The sequence below is a fragment of the Homalodisca vitripennis genome, chromosome 8, assembly GCF_021130785.1.
Source record: "Homalodisca vitripennis isolate AUS2020 chromosome 8, UT_GWSS_2.1, whole genome shotgun sequence".
NCBI lineage: Eukaryota > Metazoa > Arthropoda > Insecta > Hemiptera > Cicadellidae > Homalodisca > Homalodisca vitripennis.
Window position 1 is genome coordinate 111213118 of NC_060214.1, and position 26753 is coordinate 111239870.

The window sequence follows — 26753 nt, forward strand, 5'->3', positions numbered from 1 at the left end:
CCTGCGTCTAAATAGACAAACAGGTATCATACACCAAAATAATGTTTACATCCCCGGTAGACAAAAGAAAACCGAGTGAACCCGATGAGAACCTTGAGGTTTTAATGACGCTCAGCTAAATTTTATGAATGGACAAGCAAATCACACGACTTCTTCTGTGTCGAAATGAAGTTTCATCCAGAGTTTAAAGTCTGCAGATTATCTTTACACTACAACCGATTATAATATTCTCGATTCTAAATACAAGAAACAACGACAGATCCTAAAAATCACCAAGAGCTGGGTATGATTTGAAAGTGACAACCCAACTACATCGAATAACAATTCTTTGTTTGAAGTTTGTTGTTGACAATGGAAGGATTGTGAAGGAAACAGGATTTTTTTCGGACATTTGCCATCGTTCAGTGATACAAAAATCAGTGACACAAGTGATACATTCATTGACACATTTTTGTTCATTGAGTTAAATTCTATAGCAGTGTTTTAATTATATAGTTCAGGTGAGGTAGAGTGAGGAGTTACTACAACGTAAGTGTGCGTTAAAATCAAATCTTGCCACCAACTTCTAAAATTGATATTCCACTCTGTTATTTTATAAACATGCACGGGTAGGGTACGATAAACGGACCCGGGTTTTTATATCGAAATTGGCAAACGATATTACTTAATCATAACCACCGATATAATCAATCTATACTGATTAATTATTTTGAACAAATAACTTAAATAATCTATATCAACAGCTGTAAACACGTAAAACACGTAAGGTAATATTTCAATTTTACATATAAGTAACATTTTATTATTAAAAATGGCAGTCATTTTAGAAAACTACACAACATTGCTTTGAAAGATGATAAGACATGTTTTACGTGGCTTCAACATGTTGGACTCGTACCGAAAAATCCATTATGTGAAATTTGTGGGAAAGAAACAACTGTAACTGTGAGAGGAGCAAATATGGTCGTCTTCAGTTTTCCTAATTTTGTTTGTAATAATTTTTTTCATCACTGTAAATATTAAATCCATATTTTAATTTAAAACATATGATTGTTATTGAGGACTATAGATACTTTTATATCTATTGATAGTCTAGGATTTGAGATGCGAATATTAGGTATCGATGATTACATTCTTCGATATAAAAAACCGGGTCCGCTTATCGTACCCTACCCACATGCACTATCGTTAAACTCATTGTTGCTAACACACGAATAGAGCTTCATAGTGCAGTCATTGAAGCGAAAAATACGGTCTTACCTCCGAATTTTTTTACTGTCAACCGATTTGCATGAAATTTTTGGAATTAGGCTCATCTTACCCTTAACTTCAAAAGTGAAAATGATCTGAACTCCGCCTATTATTTTTAAGGGGTGTAAACAACCCCTTAATGGGAAAATTGAAATTGAGCCATTTTATCGCTAGAAAACATGTATAATAGTAAGTGGTGAAATTGTAAAAGTGTTTTCCAACACAATTACCTCATATTAAAATCATTTTCAACCCCTTGAAAATCTTACAACCTTTGCAAACAACCCTTAAATTGAAAAAATCACAAAAAAATACTTTGGTATGACATAAAAAGATGTAAGTATAGAATAAGTAATATTATTTATATTCTCTATAATAATTATCAAATTTTTAACCCCCCTTTCAACCCTTGAAAACTAACCCTTGATAAAAAATTTAAAAAAATTGTTGTAAAATAAAAAGGATTGAAATATTATTCCACACTCTCAAAATGATTATCATATTCTTAAGTTTTTCTACCCTTAAAAATACCCCTAAATTAAAACAGTAAATATATATGATTATATATTTAAAAATAATTTTAATTTAGAGTAAAAGATTACCAATTTATTGAATAAATTATTTACAAATTATATAAAATTCACTCAAATGTGTTATATATACATATAAGAACGTTGGTATGTATTCATGCCTACGTTTTCAAAAATATGTGAGCCATATTATGTATATATGTACACATTACAAATAGTTTTGGTTCCTCTATTATACTGCGTACTTTCACATTGCTCCAGATATTCACACACTCCGAAATTTTCAGTTACTAAATAGAAAAAAAATATGATAAGTTTTTGGACCATAACTCCTTCAATTTTCATGCTATCACAATTTATAAAAAAACATTGTAAAGGTAATTAAGAGAGCTACAACATCCTTCATTGCAATATGTAGTAAAAAAACCTTTTTCCTCAAACGGTGAAGGGTTAAAGGGCTTAAGAGAGGCTGTGATTGCGCTGCCACGCGCTCTTTAAACAATCATATCTCCATCAATTTTTATTTGACAGAAAAAACAAAAACCCAAATTGTTTGTCAGAAAAATACCTAAATTTTTCATTCTTACACTTTTATACGTATATGTCGTCATTTTTGGAGATATTATAAAAAAGATGGTTTTTTTTTTAATTTGATTTTTTTTTAATCGTGACTTTTTTTTGAAAAATATGTATCCTGAAGCACCCAAACTGATAAAATCTATCAAACTCTTCATAATAAAGTTAGTTCTAGGCGGAATACGATTAGTTTTTAATTTTGGTGGAAATGGCACTTATGAAACCCCTTGATTTAAAAGAAAACACATTAGATGCTCCTCTTATTTGCAATACAGCTCACTTATTTTACGTGCAAAAAGACTTTTAATAGTGCTCATTTTAAAGCTTATTTCAAGGACTACAAAACCCTTTTTTATTAGAATGCCTAAAATGCATCTGCTCGCCGCTAGATGGCATTGACCACATCGATTAAATTTCAGACACAATAAAAAACTGCTTTGATCTATAATATCTAGCTTAATATTGCACTTAGAATACTTTATAAAAACTCAAATTGTTTATTTATTTACCTGCTACAATTTTGTTATTTATAATATTTTCAATAAAACGTATATTTTTTGGAGATATTGGCAAAAAAACCGATGAAAAACGTGAAGAAAATGCAAAATTTAAATTGCCAATAACTCGAAAATTATTGGATTTTTCGAAAAAACTGTATAGATGATTTTTTGCTTAAAATTAGGCCTTCTATCGGTATCCGAGGTTATTTAGAAGAAAAAACAATTCACCGCCGAGAAGGGTGGCAACCACCCCCAGGGTGGTTGCGGAGTTCAAATCATTTTCACTTTTGAATTTAAGGGTAAGATGGACCTAATTCCAAAATTTTATGCAATTCGGTTCACAGTAAAAAAATTCGGACCAATAATGCTTCAATGACTGCACTATCATGCTAAATTTCAAATCTTTGTATTAGTTCATTTTATAGATATCGTGCGGACAGACAGACAGATGGAAATTAATTTTTCAGTCCCTCTTTGCTTACGCTCAGCCAATAATGTATGCATACCTGATTTTCTGTTACTCTCCCGATTTCTTCCTAATCTCCAATATGGTGTTGGACGTGGTTGTATAGTTTGGCTACAAGTGTTGAAATGTCAAAATCTCTTAAGAGAATACTGAGTTTATTAACAAATTTATTTATTCAACTTTGTCTCATTGCCATCATGGTTACCGATAAGACCGATGCAAAAATATTTGCTAACGCTCAGCCAAATCCCATAGTGACATACACCATCATAGAACTCAGTATTTCGTATATAGAAATGAAGCTTCATGCAAAATTCCAAGTCTATAGATCAGTTCGTTTTCGAGATATCGTGCGGAAAAACAGACAAAAATGAATTTTTTCGAGCCTTTGCTAACGCTCAACCAATTAAGCCTGCTAATACACAACCGAGTACGGGGACAACGACCGTCTCAGTGGGAAACTTTTCTTGACAATAACCCAATCCATAATTTTTAAGTCATTGTTTCTTGAAGCTTGCAGTCGAGGATATTAAAAATGGCAGGCATGGAATTTTGGAACACCCTTTCTTCGGCCGCTGCATCATATTTTTACTCTAAGTCCTCCCCTACACGAAGATACCCTCTGGTTATTGCTGTCCAAGGATGGACAAGACGTCTGTTATCCCAGTTCTTGCTCTAAATCTGCCAGAAAATGCAAGAAACAGGAAGAGCTGGTCAACCTGGCATGGTTGGAATGGTGTTGGGCGTGAACTCGTAGAACATTTCTGAAACGGATGTTCCCCTAAGTGAAAATTGACATATTGGATTGGGTTATCCGCGCTAAGTGTTTCATTGATACGGTTATCATCCATATAATTGGATTTGTAATAGCAATATCTTCTCAGGATCGTCAACCATTGATTGACAAAGAATTTCGATAGGTAACCAAGATCTCAAGGTGGTATCTGTATCGGTAACTAGATGACATGTATGGCTCTATGATACAATCTGTGTTTATCATCAAATGTCACTAATTTTTTTGGATCTGATTCTTTGGTAGTAACCCCTTTAATTCACCGGAAATATTATAATTAAAACACTGCTATTGAACTCAACTCAGTGAACAAAAATGTGAATGTATCACTTGTGTGCAATTTTTGTATCACTGAACGATGGCAAATGGCTGGAAAATCCTGTTCCCTTCCACAATCCTTCCATAGTCAAAAACAAACTTCAAACAATGAATTGCTCTTCGATATAGTTGGGTTGTCATTTCAAATCATACCCAGGTGTTGGTGATTTCTAGCATTTGTCGTTGTTTCTTGTATTTCTAACCAGATATGTTATGATACTGTTTTCGCCGCTGTGTCAGAGGCGTACCACCGCACGGACGTAGACTGTCCGGTCACCCCTTGGCCGTTGCCCCGCAAGGACGAACAGGCGGCTTGCTGTTCTCTCCATTCCTGCTCTAAACCGGGCAGAAAGTGCAAGAAGCAGGAAGGAGGTCGAGAGTTGGTCGCCTGGACAGAATGATCTAGTGGCGGCGCGGCGGCAGTATCCAGGCCAACATGTCGACCAACAGGTTCTGGACTCTGGTCCACCAGTAACGCCTTCCTCGGCCCAGACTTGGCGGAGACGATGTGTGTAAATACTGTCCACTACGGACAATGCGTGGTCACCAGACTAGACTATTCCTCAAGAATTGCTTACACTAAATAACTCCTTTACCTTATCATCGCTTGAGCTGTGCTTGGGTTTCTGTTCAGTTTTGTAAGACTATTCCTCAAGAATTGCTTACACTAAATAACTCCTTTACGTTATCATCGCTTGAGCTGTGCTTGGGTTTCTTTTCAGTTTTGTAAGACTATTCCTCAAGAATTGCTTACACTAAATAACTCCTTTACGTTATCATCGCTTGAGCTGTGCTTGGCAGTTTTGTAAGACTATTCCTCAAGAATAGCTTACACTAAATAACTCCTTTACCTTATCATCGCTTGAGCTGTGCTTGGATTTCTTTTCAGTTTTGTAAGACTATTCCTCAAGAATTGCTTACACTAAATAACTCCTTTACTTTGTAATCGCTTGAGCCGTGCTTGTATTTCTCTTCAGTGTTGTAAGACGGTCCTCAAGAATTGCTTACAGTAAATAACTACTTTACTTTATCATCGCTTGAGCTGTACTTGGATCTCTCTTCAGTTTTGTAAGACTATTCCACAAGAATAGCTTACACTAAATAACTCCTTTACTTTATCATCGCTTGAGCTGTGTCGGGATTTCTCTTCAGTTTTGTAAGACTATTACTCAAGAATTGCTTACACTAAATAACTCATTTACTTTATAATAGCTTGAGCTGTACTTGGATCTCTCTTCAGTTTTGTAAGACTATTCCTCAAGAATTGCTTACACTAAATAACTCCTTTACTTTATCATCGCTTGAGCTGTGTCGGGATTTCCCTTCAGTAGGCTATAATCAATAAAGAATGATTTTACACATTTTCATGTTAACCTTCATTTTTGTCAATGTACTATCAATAAAGCTGCCGTCATTTCAAAATGTTTTCAATAATAGCAACTTTGTAGAGTACGAAATGACTTGTGGAAGTGAATAATCTTTGTTTACAAGCATCTGATTGATCATTTATGACCAGTTTCTATCTCCGCTTTTGCCTTTTACTGTTTACAGTGTTTAAAATGACTGTACTTGGTTTAACTATACTAATCGCTGAATGTAGGATAGATGGGTCACTTTCCAAACTAAACCTTGTGATTTAAACGTCGCTCGTATTCTCGTCTATGTTGAGGTTACTACTGTAAACAAAACTGGCCAAACGTGGTTTGAGAAGATACTGATCGTCTCAGGAACATCTGTTGTGGATGTCTTACTGGCCATTTACGGTTTGGTTGGCACTTTCTCTAAAAAATAGTGTGCATCTCTTATGTTTTACTTGCCTAATTGCAACATTGTTAGATTATAACATTGGCTAATTCTAGAGAGTTCACAGTTTCTCCTTACGGTGTGGATATACGACTGTAGCTAGCTACAGCGTCACAGCTGGAGTCACTTTCTTCAGCCGGGTCTTGCGCAATCCGACCAACCCGACATGTCCGGGCGTGCTCGTCGTCTTTGCCGTCCTGTGACCGCTGACCACACAGCCTACCTGTCCTACGGGGCATCTCCTCACTCTGGGTTTTGTGGATGGTAATCGTCCATCATTGTTGTAACAGGGAAATTCAACTTTCGGAAAATAAAAACATTACACTACACAGTCTTGTTTAACCGAATTTGACGAAACCGAGATAATTCGGTTGATATACTAAACCGTGTTTTAATATCAAAATCTCTTTCAGTATTGAGTGCCTTGTAAATTCAAGGCTCTACTTCGAAATTCAGCTTCACTTTATGTCGCATTTGATTTATTTACGTTGATACAACATTCTACTTAGAATCGATTCTCTTAACCTGGATTTTCTGTTAATCAGGCTTTGGTTAATTTTCAAGTTCAAGTTCAAAAAAGTCTTTATTCAGTAATTGTATTACACGTATTTATACATTTCATGTGCTTCACAAAGCACGTGTGAAATGAGAAAGAAATGCGTTGTATTATTTTAGTCTATCTTTATCTCTCTCTGTCTGAGTGATGGCTAAGTTTTTACATCCGATTGTCAATACAGATATAAGTATTACAATACTCATTACTATTATAATTTTAACTATGTATAATACGTATGGGCTTCAAGATGCTAAAAATGTACATATAAAACTTCAATTTTCAATTTCACTAATAGTAAATTTAACGATGTAATATGTTAACATGATATAAATATATATATATATATATATATATATATATATATATAAAATTTAACAAACAAGCTAATAAATACTCAACAACTAACAAATAAATTAAATATATAACAACAATAAATTCCAACACATAACATAACAAGCAACAAATGTATTTATACATAAAACTAGCTGTTTCCCGCGGCTTCGCACGCGTCTCGTTAAGCTTTGCCCGTATATTTCTTTGCCTTCAAATAGTGTTTGGATATTTTAATATACGTAACTACTGTGTTGTTATTGCAGTTTATAATGTGCAGGCGCTTTGATAACTTTTTTATATCTTGCAGTACAGCCTGGTGGTTTAGTTACATCAATGGGCATTGCGTATAAACCTTCTACATAGAAAAAATACAAATTTTCATAGTGATCGGTCCAATAGTTTCTGAGTCTATAAAGGACAAAACACACAAACATTCATTTTTATATATTATGATTGCAGAAACAGTTTAAACAAAATTTGTCGTTTCTCTTAAGCTTACTCTATGCTTTAAAACTATAAGTGTAAAGAAATTTATATATAAATATATTTTTTGTCGCATTATATATGTTTACAAAGAACAGCTGATTAAAAATTTGAAAAGACTCTTTCACTTAATAACATATGTTTTGCTGCAATGCATTTCTTACGGGTATTTCTGTAACCAGTGGGGCGGAATCCTGAATCGGGAAAGGGATAAAAAGTATCCTATAACCTTCTACAGATCAAGACGAACAAATTTAAAAAAAAAAATTAGGCGAATCCGTCCAGCCGTTTGTGAGTGATGCTGTTACACACGAACAGTTTTCATTTTTGTATATATATAGATTAATCGTTGCCCTTGTGTAATAACTGTCTTACAACAATTTGTGCGCGGAGTCTTCTCTCACGTATAATAATTACATGCTATTGCGGATTTGTAAATAAATACAAATTAACCACAACTTGGAAGTGTAAAAAAACTGAGTTTTTTTTTTTGTGTGCATGACAATTTAATATTATAATATATTAAAATAAGAGAATGTCCTCTATTAAACACGTATAAAATATAGAAATTGGTCTACTTGCACAGCAAATCGTCTCCATTATAATTTACCTTAGATCAGTGCATGGTTCAAACCGAGCTTAATTTTTTTTTCATATTATAATTGTATTTATGTTTTGTTATTGACGTCTTTCGTTCATGTACTTGAGCGGTTTTTTTTTTTTCGAGAAATTCACATTTTGCCGGGTCCCAGGTTGTGAAGTTCAGCTATGGCGTTCTCTCTAGAAAGTACCAAGTGGGTGGTGGCATATCATACTACATACATGTTGCAACCTTTCAAATAGAAAACTTTACATGTAATGACAGGGAGTCGATCAGAATGAGTGACATGGGACGAGGTCCTGGGGCGGTACGCGGTGCGAAACCCCCCGAGAAGATGGATCCTTCCCCTAAAAATGTCTGAAAGCTCAAAAAATACCAAAGTTTAGATTATTTAGGATAGTCTTGTCAACTCTACCACACTCAAGGTAAGGGGTATATCAGACCACGCAGTATATCAGGAGTCGCAGTATAGAGCTGCCGTATCCTTGACGGCATCCGGTCCAGATGACGGACATCCGATAAGAGACACACTGTCAAGGAAATTGATCTCGCCTATGTTTCGTCGCAAATTTTCAGTCCTATAGCTCAATTCAAGCTTGAGTTATCCTGAGGAAGTACACACAGGCGGAAGAGAAACGTTGCTATCCCTATCCTGAGTGATGGCTGACGCTCCTTTTAACTATTGAATTAAAATCATTTTATAAAAATCTCTCATGATTAAGATAATAGCTTAGGTTTTATTAGTTACCACAGAAGAAATCATTCATTACAGTTAGTTAGGTGTGCTGAGATCCGAAGGATGATTTTTAGTTAGTTACATGGCAGTCTGAGCGCACACTTTCCGTAAACTCAATTTTATATCATTGTATTAGTTATCCCATGTGTAACTAACAAAATCAAAGGTAGTCGTAACCATTAGTAAGGTCACTAATATATATTTTTAAATAAATATTTCGAGTTTAAAGGCGGAAGAATTAAAAAAGTGACAATTAATAGCGCAAATAATTATATCCAAATAGTGTTTTACAATTTTTTATTTTTTATACACGCTCTTAATATCGATATGGATTCAACGAAATTAATATCGCTATCAATATGATATTTTATATATATATATATATATATATATATATATATATATATATATATATATATAAAATTAAATTAGGAATTAGGCTATTGCCATTTATACAAATTTGATTAATGTAGATATGTCATTTGACAGGTATTTGATCTTCTGATCATATGATAGTTTGGTTATTTAAACGCGTATGTGACAGATATGGCCAAATACAAAATATAATTGAATCGTAAAAAGTAAGAGCTCTGTGGTGTAATAGTAGCACATTCACCCGGCAAGTGAGAGATCCGGGTTCGAGTCCCGGCGGAGCAAGTACTTTTTTGTTATTTAATGTTTATGGAAAAAATTATATATATATATATATAATAAACATTAACTCGGCAAGTGAGAGATCCGGGTTCGAGTCCCGGCGGAGCAAGTACTTTTTGTTATTTAATGTTTATGGAAAAATTATATATATATATATATATATATATATATATATATATATATATAATAAAACATTAAATAACAAAAAGTACTTGCTCCGCCGGGACTCGAACCCGGATCTCTCACTTGCCGGGTGAATGTGCTACCATTACACCACAGAGCCCTTACTTTTTACGATTCAATTATTTTTGTATTTGGCCATATCTGGTCACATACGCGTTTAAATAACCAAACTATCATATGATCAGAAGACCAAATACCTGTCAAATGACATATCTACTCTAATCAAATTTTTATAAATGGCAATAGCCTAATTTAATTTTTTAAAATAATTATATATAGATATATATATATATATATAATATATATATAAAATGTCATATTTATAGCGATATTAATTTCGGTGATTCCATATCAATATTAAGAGCGTGTATAAAAAATTGTAAACAACTATTTGGGATACAATTATTTGCGCTATTAATTGTCACTTTTTTTAATTCTTCCACCTTTAAACTCGAAATATTTATTTAAAAATATATATTTAGTGACCTTACTAATGGTTACGACTACCTTTGATTTATAATATATATATATATATATATATATATAAAAATATCATAACTGAAACTTATAAATTAGCGAATAATTATTTAAGAGGCTTGTATAAACGTATTTTATCGCTATAAGTATGGAGAAACTCTAGCCTCAGTGAGTACGAAGTCAATATGCTAAGTAGAATATTACGATGGCATTCGTGACTTTTAGTATCTGCAGCTTACTACTCAGTAATTACCATATGCTGGAACTAAATGGGCGATTGTTTTCCGTGATTTGACACAGTGTATTGTCATGTAAGTAAGCGAATTAACTGTTCTTCTTTCATGTTATTGCTTCACATCTGTCAGTTTAAGAGTTAATATTTTACATGTCACAGCCAACCTCAAAATCCATATTTTTTATGTTAGAACTTCACATAACTTCACACCCTCCCCTGTCCACCTGTCCACGCCCCCCCTCCTCCTCCTCCCCTCTCCCCCTCTCCACGAATATGTACAATTTTCATACGATTCAAAATGGGCTCGAACATTTTTAACTAGATCGTAACAATCAGCATACGCTCATGTCTATTAAACTAGTTCAAAGCAAACTAAATATTGGCGTTAATGGAATCTTTTATGCTCGGTTAGGTGCTTGCCATTAGTTACGATAAGAAGGTTTATTTGAACGCCCGTCACGCCGCGGTCCAAGTGGCTGTGGGCCAGCAGTAATTAATGGGGGGTGAAGTAATGTTGAATGGACTGGTCTGTACGACGCTCCTGGGACGACTCGGCTTACGTTGGTCGGCCACTGGGGTCACAGCATGGTTTACACAAGTCCGTGGTAATGCATTATGCTCACGGAACATCAGAGGAGAACGTCATGTCCATGCTTCCTGCACCAGAGCATTGAACATGCTTGGGCTCATCCATGGAACATCCAACAGCACCCGTTATCTTAAGCTGTTCCACTGTTCTTTCGTCAGACCTCGCCTGGTAGCTCTTCATCAGGCCTACCAAAAATCCGACCTTGAAAAGGTTCAAAATCGTTTCCTCCGCCCAAATTTATAGCAATTAAAAGCATATTTCTTCGTGAATAAATCCAAAATCAAATCAAAATCACATTTATTTCCACAAAATACAGAAAAACAGAAGTAAATAATATGTTATATTGAATAAGAAAACAAATATAACTTTTGGATATCTAATGGTAATAAAATATACAAAAATAATCACTAATTTTATATATATATAATTTTATATATATATATATATATATATATGGATGTATGTATAATTAAAAATAACATGGGAAAAGAGCCTACATGGGCCTTAATGGCCTATGCGTAGACGCGAGTTGAAATTCTTAGGATTAGAATTTTATCTTGAACAGTGTGTAGATTAATTTTATAACATTTAAATTGAAAGAACTTGCCTGAAGCAGAATAACTTATGTATGGATGTGACTTAATAATTATGGTAATTAGCAATATTGTAGAGAAAGTAGACAAAACAAATAAAAATATTGAGTGAACAAAAATTCGTAAAATAGGATACTTACTTATGAAAACGGATTTTACTATTTTTAGTTTGTAGAGGAGAGGAGAGAGGACAATCCCTTCAGTCAGTTGTCAGTTAGTCTAGTCCGTCTGTAGTCAACAGAGATAAGTGACTCGGCCTCCTCACTGCTGATAAGAATAAAAAATAAGTACAATTTCAGCTGAAGAAGTGTTGTAATACCTGGAAACTTTTGGAAAAAGTATAATAGTGGAAATTATGATTGATTTTAAAAATAAAAATACAGTATGATTTTAAAAAATAAAAATGCAGTACTTGCGTATACTGTAACTGAGGAAGTAGACCGATGTCATGGGCAACTTCCACGAAATTGGCGGAGGAAGTAGGCAATGGTAGCCTACGATTTATGATTTGCTAATGCCAGGTGTAGAAAAATTACACTATTTAAGTATACAGTACATTATGCATGCCGTGCTGAAAAAACCGGTTCGTTTCTCAAGCTCTCTCATCGCTATTGGGTGCTTGTATTGTCTAGCGTTGTTACATCTATGTATTAATGCGGCCAGCGTGTTGGCGTGTTATCTACACATATCATCAGAGGCAGTAGCCACGCTACATGCAGTCTTCCTCGCTACGTCGTTATGTAAGCGGTGGTCAGTGTTGACAAAGAAATAGGTATGTTACCAAACTGGTTTCGATTTCTAAGCCAAGCCGAAAAGTAGCTAGCGGCTAACTACAGATAGCGCTGCGGATCGCGCACCAGGGTAGCCAACGTTGCAGCCAATAATGTCCCGCTTGGCCGCGAGCCCCTGCAATTCCTGTGATGCAAGTACCGCATTACTGCAGTGTGTAAAGGTTGCCGCTCTACTTGGCAGGCGCGCTTCTGTGGTCGTTATAAATAATTAAATAAACTAATATTTCAGACAAAAAACTTCAAACACGCCCGCCGTTTTCCAAGATAGGGAAAACTCAAAGAAAAACGTCTTCCTCCCAACTTTTGAGAAAAATAATAAACTCATCCGACAAGAATATAAATTTAGAATTAAATCAAAATTGTGTACATCATACATTTGTAGTTTTAAACTCCATGTAAAAACGAAATAAACTGATTTAGGAGTAATAAAATTGCATTATTTATTTTCCTTTTCAGCAGTTCTTAGATCGGAGCGCAAAGATCGGTTTTTGCGATCGTCGCTGCACCGGTATCCATCTGGTGTAAAAACAATATTAAACCTCACATTTACACCCTTATTGCAATCATATTAATGGTTGAGCGTCAACGAAGCCTGTCAGTCGTTGGGATGACAACTTTCATTTATGCCTGTCGTTAGTCTGTCTGTCTGTCTGTCTGTCCGCACGATATCTCGATAACGAACTGACCTATGACTTGAAATTGAGGATGACTTCATTTCTATAAACATAACACAGAGTTTGATGGTGGTTCATATTACTCCATGGGATTTGGCTGAGCGTTAGCGAATATTTTTACATTGGTTTATGAGTATCCATGATGTCAACAAGAATATAGCTAATAGCTGAATAAATAAATTTGTAAACAAACTTAACCCCTTCCCCCCTCCAACACCCATAAGAGATTCAAACGTGTGTTTTAACATCCCACCACATATATCACTTTGTAGTGTCTTGATGTGTAGACTTATTATCTAAAACAGTTTTGTGAAATACTGTCAGTTTGTCCATCATAAAGATTAGTCACAGAATTTGAACACTTCGGCTCTAAGTTACTGTGTAAAAAGCTGTGCAGACAAGATTCGTTTTACTCCTGAGTTAATGACTTCGTTAATGCTCAGCCATTCAGATTGAATATTGAATAACACAATTATTGGTCATTGAATTTAAAAAGTCATTCAGTTTTCAAAAGGTTTCAAAATTTAAGATTTGAATTTAAATTAATATTATTGTCTTGAAGCCTAAAAATAAACTAATCCACTTAAATACAATTCTATATTAAACTCATTTCTGTGAGCCATTCAGATTGAATATTGGTTAACACAATTGGTCATCAAATTAAAAAAGTCATTAAATCTTTCAAAAAGAGTTTCAAAAATTTAATGTTTGAATTTAAATTAATACTATAGTCTTGAAACCTAAAAATTAATAATGCACTTAAAATCAATTCTATATCAAACTCATTTTTGTGTGACTTTTATATTGATACACTTTGTACCATCATAAAAATTTAAAAATTAAATTACTTAACTGATACATGAGTTATGTCTTCTTCATTACTGACTAATTAAGTGAAGTATTTAATAGTCATTTAATATAATTGGCCACTAATTAACGAGGAGTCAATCATTTGACCCGTAGTCCTTTGGTTCAACAGTCAATTTTAATTGCCTATTGGTCATGAGATTTGTATTAATGTGCCATTATGTATATTTTTATACGGGTATACAGAATTTAGATCAAGGTTTATTAATTGCTGTATTTAGTTTTATTTTTCAGTTTGTATACTGGTAGAGAAATGTTTTTGTTAAATAAGTACCCTGTGGGTCATCTTCTTTTACTTCTGAGCGAAATAGACGACTGTCCCCGGATATAGTCCTAAGTAAAAGGACCTTTGCACCTTCTTTACTTATATTTATGTCCTCAAAATTTGACACTTTTACAGAAGCCAATCAGATTTGAGGGCTCCTGTTCTCTGATATCCTTGGGGCTGAGAGTATTTTTACAAATAGGAATTTTTTTTTAATTGTGATATAGCAGGACAACTTAGCAGGGACAACATATGTATTCCACTGATTCTTCTTCTTCTCTGAATCACCTTCCTAAGGTGTTTTCTAAGGGGGCTATGTCCTGTCATTCTTATATCCTTCTTATTATGATCTAGGATGGATACCCACCCTTCAGCGTAAGGAGAGATAAACATGTTTCATTGTCCTAATCCTGAGGCTCTATTCCAGTTAACGGATCTAATCCTCTTTTCCCAATCTATAATGTGAGCTTTGCTGTAGGAGAAAGCTACTCCGCAGCCCGGCTCTGGCTCTACCATTAGGGACTCTGTTCTTTTTTTTGGTAAGGGTATCTTCTTTTTCATTACTGTAAATGCCCTCATAGCCCGGCACCCAACCTAGTGTAACTCTGTTGTCTGTTCTTCTTTGCCAGTTCCACCAGAGCATTCTTGCATTCCCAGACTGCAATCGAATCAAACGAGCAGATCTCAAGTGCCTTTAGTGCAGCCTGACTGACATAGAGTATTAAACCACCTTAATAGAGCTTACGATCATCACAATTTGTAGTGCACACCGCTGATTTGATCAGTGGCTCGTCCTGGTCTTAGGATCGGGTGGATATAACAAAAATGTATCATTCAACTACTCTGAACCCTCCCTAAAAATGCCATTGTAAACTAATATCACTAATCTATGAACCAATTTAAGTAGAAAAATATTATTTGAGTTGTTATGACATTATCAGTTTCAAAATACTCTGATAGTAGTACGAAAATTGTTCCACTATCTGCTAATGTGCTTATGGCAAAGTACAGTATTCTTTGGAATTTCAGTGATTTCATCCAAGACTTACTTTTTAGTTTAATAGCAGTGTTTAGTGCCAGCTTAAGTGTGAGTCCATGGGTTGTAACAAGAGTTCAGAACACCCACACTCTTTTACAGACATAGACGTTATTCACGTCGCAGTGTAATGTGTTTGATGAAAAGAAATAAAGTGGAAAAATTGGAAAATATTATATGTATATTGATTTTTAGGTGTTGTGACACAAATAAAGTTTAGGTGGTGTGAGATTAGGTGCTATGAGACTTAAGGTATATGTTGTGACTCTGATCCAGAACATGATAAAAATATTTAAATGTGTTTCAGGCTCATCATGATGGGGGTGATCACGCACCGCTACTATGACTACACGTTTACATGCACATCGGGCGGGGAGTGTGTGCGGGTGTATCTGGTGGGGATGTTGGTACTACTGTCGCTCAACATAGTGCTGTTGGTGGCGCTTATCAACCGCAGCGCACAGGGAGGGATCTGCGACGTCCATAGCGCGCGACGAATGGTTCCTCCACTTCTCGGAGCCAAGTAGGTACATTCTCCAATGCTGTACTTACTCTGTACTTTCACCAAACTACTTATTTTGGTTTATCATACCACCACACAAATAGTAGTGATAAAGTAGTGGCATCCTTTTTTCATCAACTCCCTTGTCCCTCCTGAGCTTGGGTTGAACTGTATCAACATCTAACGATTTTCATCTAATCAATGCTCACAATCTTTACAATCTAAAGCCAGTGAAAAAGCCTTAGAAGTACAAATTTTCATTACTAACAATTGTGTACCTAACGATAATTGTGGTATCCAATAAGGTACATTTATATACTTTTTCAATGTAGGACATTAAACAGGTCTAATATATATGTGATTTACTTTGCCTTCTCATCTATATGGCATATTATATAGTTTATTTAGTTTGATTATGCATTTCACTCTAAATAGTAAGAATAGATCAAATATGTTTAAGTAGACTGTTTATTTAATATTATGAAAGAAACTCTTAGAAAATGTAGATGTGTATCGAGTTATTCACCAACTAAGTGAAACACTAAATTTACTTAGTATGAGTCCGTTTATTCAGTCATAAATGATGATCACACATACAAAATAACAGGCGAACATTTTTTTTTAATCTGCCAAAATTAATATACACAATGAAATTCAAAATGTTTTTAACGCCACAGTACTTTCTGTTAAATGCGCTGTGAGACGCTTTGTAACCAATATATGCATGTGAACAGACTGCTGTTGCTGCTACCAGAAGCTGGTTGGAACGGTCTGGGGACGGTGTGGGCCTTCACGTCCGTCATCACGTGCCCTGACGACCACTTCACCAACACTGCCATTGATGGTGAGGTTTCTGCCATTGAAAGTCATGTAGGGGTACTATTGACAACTTTCTAATGGTTCCTAAAGCAGTGAAAACGAAAAAAATGTGGCAATGAACAATCTGTTTATCTTTATTTTTCATTGGGCTGGTGTTCATGGCGCCGTTTTGAAATCTTGAACATAAACTATAAACCATAATAATAATGAGTTTTGTAGATTTTCTTTTCTTATAAGTATATTTAATAAAATCACACAATAACATATTCTAATAATATTCTCAGGACACACAAGTCTGTAAATGTTTGTTTTATCTCATAAAATATGAGGTATTTGTATTTATAGAAAATTATTTAAAATCTCAATCCAAACCTTTTTTAAGTCTATCCTATTGATTTTATGAGTGGTATAATATGTTACCACTTAAAGGATATTAACAAATTGCAGGTTTTGATGAAACTTTTATGTAACTTATGATCTACTATTATGTAACTTATGATCTACTATTAGGCCTACTGTGCTAATATAGTCTAATGGGTAAAATGTGTAACCTCTGATGCAAGAAGTGCTCCGAGTCTGAGTCAAAATCCTGTGGTGGGTTTCTTCCATATACAGAGTGTCCCTGAACTCTCTGGACAGACTTTTTAGTATTATCCTCTGGTTTGAAAGATACCCATATTGTTTTCAAATGATCATATTTAACTTAATCTTTATACAAATAAGATAGTTTAATTTTTCTTTAAAATATGCATTTTTGTGTTCCTTACAAATAAAACAAAATTAAACCATTTCTGAGATATTTAACAACCTCTTTTTTTGTAGACAGTTAGGGTTTTTTATTAGGCAGTCATGCAAAATTACAATGCTATAATGTTAGCTGTTTATGAACTATGAAGTTTTAAGTGTACATAAAACTAAGCACTGGAGTCTTAGATCATAATATAAAATAAGTTTTTCTCAACTCAAAACGGAAAGAAACGAAACGGAAGTTGGTACCATATATGTGTAATATTTGTTGCAGTCTGAATCAATACTTGAAGAAAATACAATCATGGGTGTAAAAAAAAACTGATATTGGTATGACAGAATGTTCATTACACAAAAGAGATTTCAATACTCGTATCTATTCTTGGAAGTCTTAAGAGTTTCCAGCTCTATTCTGTTCCTGTTCCAGTTCTGGTGTGTCTGGACTGGGTGCTTTTCGCTCTCCTGGTGTTTGCCTTGGCCATGGTGATAGATCCGATAGGCTCTGTCAAGCTACGGGCATCCCAGCCCGATCTCACGCTGGACACGCTGAAGAACCGCCAGGTCACACGGACCTGGATCCGTCGGTTCCGGTGGTTCTTCTGCTGGCTCAACCGGGACAAGGAGAGTCTGGAGGCTTTTGCTCAGGTTGCTGGTCAGTTCTTGGTAGCTGTTTAATCTTGGGATCATTGTCGCTTTTTGTTTGATTACGATTATTTGATTTGGTTCTTTTGTAATTGCTTCGTAGCAAATTGATTTTTATGCCATTACCATAACCAAATCTCAAAGAATAACAGGTTTTCGGATATTTACCATCGTTATATTTTACAAAAACACAATACTATTTATTTTTCAAGGATTTTGATACTATCCTCAAAAAAACCTTAAGACAGCATTTTAAGATTAAGCATTATGGATTAAGGCTTTTTTTACTTCTGAAAAAGACTATAGATGCCAATCCTAAAAATGTAGTGTCGTTTTTTAGTAACATTAATGATGGAAGACGTCAAAAAATCTGTTGTATTTTGAAATCAATTATAGTCAACAATAAACTTTAAACAAAGAATAACCAAATCTGTTGCATCAATATTCAACCATTGAGAACTTTTCTTTGTTGAAGACATTTTTAAGTGAAACATCTACTCATTAATTTTTTTAGTATTATATTTTTTCTAGAATATACATAAACGTAAAGTTAAGAAAACCTGTAAGAGTTTCAAACAAATTACTTGCTTCCATTTAGAAAATGTTTTACTATGTTAATGCATCACTTTCTACATTTGCCTCAGAACAAGTTCCTAAACTGGGTTACTTAGGCTTATTTGAGTCAAAGCTGAAGTACGGAATAATGGGGAATGAGACCAGATGAGAGCTGCAGAGAGCGTTTTCCGATCTAGCGGGATCCTTATCTTGGCCTTCCTTCTCATTTTTCATTCAACAATGTTTGTTTTTCAAAAGAAAAATCTTTTTCCACATTTAAATTATGATCATAATACACAGCACAGAAATTACTTAATTTCAGATCGTTTCAGGCTCAACCTTTTCAAAAACAGAATTTTTTATTTTGGTCCTAAACTCTACAATTTACTTCCAAATGTAATCAAAATTCGAACAAACGTAAACAGTTTCAAAAATTTTTTAGAGGCTTAATTGATCGGGAATGCTTTCTACAGCCTCCACGAGGCTCTCGTAATACCCATTTCTTGATTAGGCCAGATTTTTTTGTAGTAGGAATAACTTAAAATTGTTACAAGAATTTATTGTGTTTTACCTTTAAATTGTATGCTCTATTGTAAACAGTTGTTCTGTTGTTTTTTTATAATTACTTTTGATACTGATGTTTTGATCTGCACAGAAAACCTTTGAGTTCTATTGTGTGAATAAATTATTCTTATTCATCGTGTTGATATTACTAAATGCCTCTTTGATACGATCATTAATGCACTAAGTTAGTTGTTATCTCACCTTTGTTAATTGATGTTTTTCGACAGGCCTGTTCAGCTCTCTGTTCCGAGACAGTGACCTGGTGCCCTCTGACCTGATCGCTGGCTGCGTGCTGCTGCGGGTCAAACAGAAACGGGAGTCACGAGAGCAATGGAGGTTGGAGATAATGGCGGAGCAGAGGCTCAAGTACAAGTCAGGTAAGGAACACCATTTAGTCAGAGTTCAAGGAGTGTAGCGAAATAGATGTAAAACCTCCCCACTCTTTTCCACTCTGACCATCATTCTATAGGAGTGCAGTGTGTTTTATAACTTCATTTATGGGCTATTACACAATGGTGATGAGATTTTATAGCTATGACAGAGGGTTAAATAAATTAAAAGCTATTCTAGTCAGTGCTATTGTACTAGAAGTTATATGTAAGGTAACTTACTCTTTTTATTACTCATACAAATTGCTCAGCGAGTACAAAATGTAATATTTAATGTTAAAATGGAACATCTAAACAGACGTAGCCTTCTGTGGTCCTAAATTTTCTCACCAGTCATTAAGAAGTCAATTGCATTTAAATGTCCTGTATTTTATTTGAAAAAGGAAATATTTTTTTTTAATGATAGTACTCACTTATAGTACTGAATATTATTTTGTTTTAATTTCTTTAAGTATTGCTTACTTTTGTATCAATAAGTTTTATATATCATTTTTCCTTCTGTTTGTTTGAAAAAATTATCTTTGTGTGTAAGAGAAAATAAATATACTTACTTTTGTTAAACAAAACGCGCTTATTGTTAAATCACTATAAAAAAATTAAGTCTGAGTTTATTTTATTTGAGTGTGACTATTCTATAACCTTAATTGCATTCAATAAGTAGACATATTTAATTTTGTTTAAGATTTAATTTTTTTGAATCTATGGTCTAATACAAAATTTGTATCTATTTAATAATTATACTATTGTCAGTTAGGGATTGCGGCTGAACATGTATTCCCTAATTGACAATAGTATAGTGTTGAACACAGAATCAGTTTAAAGCGGTTCACATAGCAGGTTCTGTAAGTGGTACTTTCATAGTTTCCCTCCCTCCCCTCTTACTACAATGTTACCAATATCAAGAGTTTAATGTCCTGACAGACTTACGAGAGGTGTTCCGCGGCAAACCCGTGTGGCTGAGCTTCGATAAAGCGGAACACTACATGAAACTGTCCATGGCCACCTACGGCTGCACGTTCGTCATGTACCGCTACTGCTGTACAGGAATCTGCCGTCTGCTCAGGCATACCACATGCTGTGCTTGCTTCAGGTAAACATTCATTATTCAGGCATGTATTTATTTCTGGAAAGGAATGTATTAATTGACATTAAAAATCAATTCAGAAATGAAACCTATTTTCTTTTTTAAGTGAAAATGTGCATAATTTGTGAAAGTCATTGAAATGTGAGGGTCACTCTGAAATTTTTCAGATAGATGAAGAGTTTTTGTGCTAGACTTGCCAAAAGCACTTTTTAAATATGATTTTCACTCATTGAAACCACCCAATCACTTAGGATTTGTCGTACATAGCGAGATCCGGTGCTCCATCGTTTAGTTGCATTTTCGGCCTAAAGCCACAAATTTTCACAGTAGTGTGAGAAGAGGCATTGCCGTGGTGCAAAATAAACCCTTAATGTTCAAGGCATGAAGAATTTCTGGCAAGTATTTGGCCTATTTGTTTTTCGAAAATCCCTCCAAGCTATGCTCTGCTGGTCTTTGAATTAGTGAAAAATCCCATCTTGGTCTCTATAAAGGTGTGAAATTTTAATTGAAAGAGCGTGTCAAATGTAATCAACTGTTCTGTTTAGCCTATACATTGTTTATTATTTCTAATTTGTTTGTATAAATTCTGTAAGGAGTGTCATTAGCTTTCATACAGTATTTTTTTTATTTCAGTGATTAGGAAAGTACTCATCTACCTTAGAAAATGTCCTAAAACATAAGATTATCAGGATTTTTCATCGAAGACTCCCTTTGAAGCAGTTGGCAAGAACTATGCTAGAAAAAAACTTTGCTGGACTTTTTTAAACTAATGTACCAGTTCCAACTCTAAATATTCTAAAATATTTTAAATATTTTTCTGTTCATAAAGAAACAAACACGTAGTGTAATTGTTAATGTACTTTTAACTTACATTTTCAACAAATATTAAATATTAGATATATAAGACAAAGTTACTATCTAACTTTTGCTCTAAATTTAAAGACTGCTATAAAACCCTTCTTAGTTCTCTTTTGACAGAAGTAAGCTTCTCTGATCTGCGATATTTTTTTGCTAGGGAAACAAGGCAAAATCAGCTATTGAACAAAACATACTAAGATCGTAATAGATTACAATGACCATAAATATACACATTTTAACATATTTTCTTAATCGTAGCAAGAAGATAAACTCAACATTGGCGTTGGAAATATTCACTCGAACCAGAAATACTTATACAGGTGCAAATCCTACGGAATTGCGTGCAAAGCCACGGGTAATTGCTAGTTTTGGAATAATTCATCAAGATGCAATATGATGTAAATGCCCTGAACAGTGGAGAAGTTGTAACTTCATCCTTTACCATAATATGTATGATAAGCACATAAGCACATTCATCAAATTTTTAAACATTTCTCACTGAATGACATACCACAATTCTAAACACTGTGGTTTTTGGTTCTTCCAAAAAAAGCCAAAATTAAATACTAAGGCACTCTGAGGAATACTTTCAGGATACTAGAGTATTACAGCACAATAGCCGGTACTTTGGGATTATACCGACCACACCCAGACATGAATCGTTATTTGACATTTTGCTTCTACTGATTACTAGATTAGTGTAGAACAATATTTCGTCAATATAAAACAGGAATTGTCTTATCGCAAACCCCTCCCCACCCTCAGACAGAGGTCAAAGTCGAGCGGTCTAGTAGATAACGTGGTTGCAGAGTCTCGCCGCCCGTTCAGCTGGTGCGTCGCTTTGTTGTACTTCCGTGTTTTACCTCTACATTTCTCCAAACACAAAAATTCAACAAAAACAAACATTACCAAACTAAAACTAAACTCTTTATTGAAAAAACACTCAAAACTTGTTTTTATTCTTGATCACACTCCGCCACCCAAAATGCGAGCGCCACCAAAGGTGCTGCCGAAGCCCGCGCTGATGTCGACGAAAGAAAAACATCCCTCGAGATAGTACCTATCAGTAAAATATCAAATTCTAGAGGGGCTGATCAGAAATATAAATTGAATTGTAATGGAAAGGCAATTATGTACCGTGCAAATCATGTGATGCCGTGCCCTGCCCTAATCGGGATTATCATCGAGAAAGATAAGATAACAGCGACAACAATACCGATCACAATACCTGGAAATTTTTGTAATTATGTAATTAAACAGTTGTTTTTTCGTTCTATCATTTTTATTTCTATAAATTTATATTTTTGCGTTCTTCATACTGGTGTGGTCTGTATAATCCCAAAGTACCCAATAGCCTAAGGTTAGATATTTTCCAGGAAATATTTGTACAGCACGTGTCATCTATCATATTGGATTAGTTTGCATGATTATTGGGCAATTGGGTATATGAAACCCATCATGGAAATCAGGGTTCAATGTTATGCCCAGGGAAAGAAACAGTTATGCTTAACGTGTTAAGACAAGGTTTGTAATAAAATATTCTGGGGGTTTGCCCACAGGCCCAAGAAGGTGATGGTCGAAGGAGACAACTGCTGCATGTGTAACATGGCAGGTTTCAAGGAACTGGCGGACATGACGGAAGATGAGATTATTTACGCCAATTTCAAAAATAGGATATTTGAGGTAGGCTATGTTAAAGATTATATTTTGAAATAAGTATAGTAAGCACACTTACTTTCGCCACCGTACATGGTGTAGTGAAACTATTGGGATAATCCTCAAACTCTGATTCCTATTTTCTGTCAGAATAATATACATTTTGGGTCCATTTTGAGATCTCTACTAACAACCTTACCCGTCCTGAAAATCCTATCACTCCAGAAGCAAGCACAAAGGTCCTTTTAGGACTAAGTACAATAAGGCGTCTTCTCAGCTTATTGTCCTAAGTGGAAAAAAGAAGCACAGATGATGTTAGTAAATATGGACATTTTTGGAAAGTTTTATAGATATTAGATATTCATCCCAAAATCACATTTTTAGTACAATATCCTCAACTGAATTAATCGTCCTAATAATTGTTGATTACATTTTTACTATGTATATGTAAAAAGCAGAATCGAATGATTAAATAAAAATAGCATCAATCAATCTTCTTTCAAGTTCTATAAAAAAAGGTTTTTTATTGATTTTGTGCTAAAATGCAATTCTATCGGAATCCAAACCTGAATTTTCAGAAATCTCTAGCAGTGAGGAGTTTGCGAAATGGAAAGTCATACAAGTTAAAGAAGACATGTTTCATATTTTTACACTGGTCATTTATAATACTGGTATAAGAAATTTCATTCCATATTTTTAATCAATTATAAGGAATAACGACATTTGAATTAAATTTTTCTTAAACTTTCATAGATAGTAGTTTTAAAGTAGAAATATTTTTAAACTGTGTTGACGATTTTAGTTGTCACTTGTGACCATTATGGCAAACCTTTCACCATTAAAATAATGGATCACTTTCTAGCTCTAAGATGTATTAAAGAAATGGATCTGTTCCATGAAAATATTTCTTGTTTTTCCATTTTTGCAGTATTTAATTCAAACGATGCAATAACATTAGAGTAGAATTATAAAGTCGGGTTAGGTAAGCAAAAATGTTAATAACATCTAACAAATGTCTTAATTATTTTAATTGAAAACTGACATAGAATAATTGAAGGGGTCGGGGGAAGAAAGAGATAAGTCCACTTTTGAAAATTTTTCAGGAACAGCAGTTTACGATATCTAAAACCTAAGTTACACAACTGTTTTCACGTAAAATAAAGAGTTAAAGCGGTTTTTTTATGTTATAAGTTATATGAAAACATTATACTTGCGCAAAAAAGTGCATAAAATCTTTGTTTTAAATACTTTTTGTTTAAGTATTTATGAAATATTTTACATATACTGGGGGAAATAAGGGGATATGTACAAACGGACTTATCTCTTTCATTCCCCACTTGTTGTTCATAAATGACTAGGACCATGCACTTTCAAAGCAGAACTTAATTTTATTGTTACATTATTATAAAATAAGATTACATTTAAAAAAAGAAAACATCCTAAAGAAGTTTTTTTTCACTTTTACTTATATTTCAACTTCCTGAATATGTCCTGTGCCTCTGGACCACAAAACTTTGATAAATGCTGCAGGTCAGCATACTTAGCCGCACTTATGGGAAGTGGCCCTGAAACATAGCACATACCTCCTAAGTGCTGTAAAATTATGGAGTAGTTTTTTTAATGTTTATATTATTGACAATTTAATTTTAAATTTTAAAACTTCAAAGGCCGTTTACAGAATTTAGTTTAGTTACATCATTTATCTAGGATACAAAGTAATACAAAATATTGTATTAAAATATTAACTCACCATTGTAGCTAGCCTCAGGCAGTGTGAATTCAGCTGCAAGATTCTTTGATTGATTCCTCTTTATTATTCCTGTAGATTCCCAAGCTCCATGATATGTGTGCCGATAAAACATGTTTTCAAATCTCTTATCATCAAACATAATCTCCCTTATTGGCCTAATTTTGAATTCTCTCTTTGCATAAAATGATTCGAGATGTTTGGTCCAACTCATAAAAATACACTTTGTAGCTGGATTTTGGTCATCGATTGGATCAATGGAGTTTACAACGAACGGAGTTGGTTTCCTTCTAGCTGCCTCAAAATGTTCTTGCCAATCTTTTTTGTGTTTCCAACCACGCTTTAGGGTTTAGAAGAGCCATGTGCCTGTCCCATCGAGGTAACTGTGACCACAGAAATAGGGTATGTTACTGTGACACTTGTAAACCGCTTCTCAAAATGTACAAGGTAGTGAAGAAATCTGAACATTGTAAAAATTCTTATTTTGGCCTCCACAGGCATCGGAGAATATGTGAAGCTTTTTTACATTCATTGATAAGTGATTGTAAAGAAAGTCGTGTACAAGAGAGCAAACATCATCGCTTCCTTTTTTCCCTGCTGCTTCAGTAAACAAGTAAAAATATTGATTCACCTGTTGACAAGATTGTTATGTTGAAAACATACAAAGACAATTGTCGCTTATAATAAAACGTTCATTCGTCGAGACATTTGGGATGGGCAGGTTGCGTCCAAAATCAATACAAATTGCTTCTTCTTGTGGATTTTTTCTACACATCTTTGTCACAGCTCTTTTCCTATTATAAAAAAGCATCTGCTTTTCTTTTGTGCAAAGTTAGTTCAGTTTGTATTTTCCCTACTTCTTTTTGTAGCTCATCTCTTTGATTTAAATCACTACAATTATTTATTTCCAATTCAATGGACCTAACTTTTGAGTTAAGCTCATTGCAAGCCGAGCAAGTGTCTATACGTGGATATCCAAATCCAATGTTTGAACTCTTTGCAAAAAATCTCATTATACTTGTCAAAAGATACTTTAACTTGGGGGTTTTTCTCTTGGAAAAATCTGTGCATTTTTGTAACATTGAGGTTTTGGTCAAGGTAAACTTTTTTTGGTGTCCCTCAGCCCATAGTGAGAGTTTCTAGATGAGAATGACGTGCGTGTTATGAGTGCGAATCTTGTCTAAAACTTCATCACTAATTTTATGGTGGGCGGTTCTCATGTTTTCCTCTTCTATTTTTTGGGCTGAATCCAGTGTCTTTTAATGCAGCAGCAATACGCTCAACTCTCTTTTTACTACCTATTCCATGAAATAACACAAACGCCTTTTTACATACATTTTTTGTTTTCACCTTCAATTCGCCCCTTACTCTGTACTTGTAAGTAGCTTCATTTTTTCTTGCCTCTTCTTCAGGTTTCCTATTCCGTCGACGAGCAACAGGTACAACAGAGATTAGCCCGGATAAGTAGGAGTCTTGTTCGTCAGAGCTAGCCATCAAGTTAAAGGCATTTAGGACTGATTTTTTTGCATCGTCTGGCACTCTCTCAAAACATTTTAACCTACAATGGCAGTCTTCTCCTAACTCATGACTCGATAAGTTAATTTTTTTCATTACATCAGAAATTCTTCCAAAGGCTTTTCTTTTTCTACTTCCCCTACTCACCCCATTACCTTCATCAACATCAATGTTTTCCATGTCACTATACTTATAATTTGTACTTATATAACCTACCAACACTTCACTCAACACAATCACTATACAAAACAAAATCTGAATTGAAAAAAACACTTCACAACACCATAAGGAAATATACTCATTGAAATTCACACAATAATTATCTTATCAACTGTTCTGCAAGAAAGCAAGCAACAAACTAAGAA

The 26753-nt window shown here is 34.4% G+C and overlaps 1 protein-coding gene across 4 annotated transcripts in view; it reads left to right on the forward strand.

Annotated features, from left to right (window-relative positions):
* The window catches only part of LOC124367892 (diacylglycerol lipase-beta-like), a 107574-nt gene that overhangs the window by 62330 nt on the left and 18491 nt on the right, over window positions 1-26753 (forward strand). For all 4 annotated transcript variants that reach the window (XM_046825084.1, XM_046825085.1, XM_046825086.1 and 1 more), the window contains exons 3-8: window positions 15618-15833; window positions 16547-16656; window positions 17806-18030; window positions 19367-19516; window positions 20450-20618; window positions 23030-23153. In XM_046825084.1, the coding sequence (XP_046681040.1) occupies window positions 15618-15833; window positions 16547-16656; window positions 17806-18030; window positions 19367-19516; window positions 20450-20618; window positions 23030-23153 (994 nt within the window). The remainder of the gene's footprint in view (window positions 1-15617; window positions 15834-16546; window positions 16657-17805; window positions 18031-19366; window positions 19517-20449; window positions 20619-23029; window positions 23154-26753) is intronic.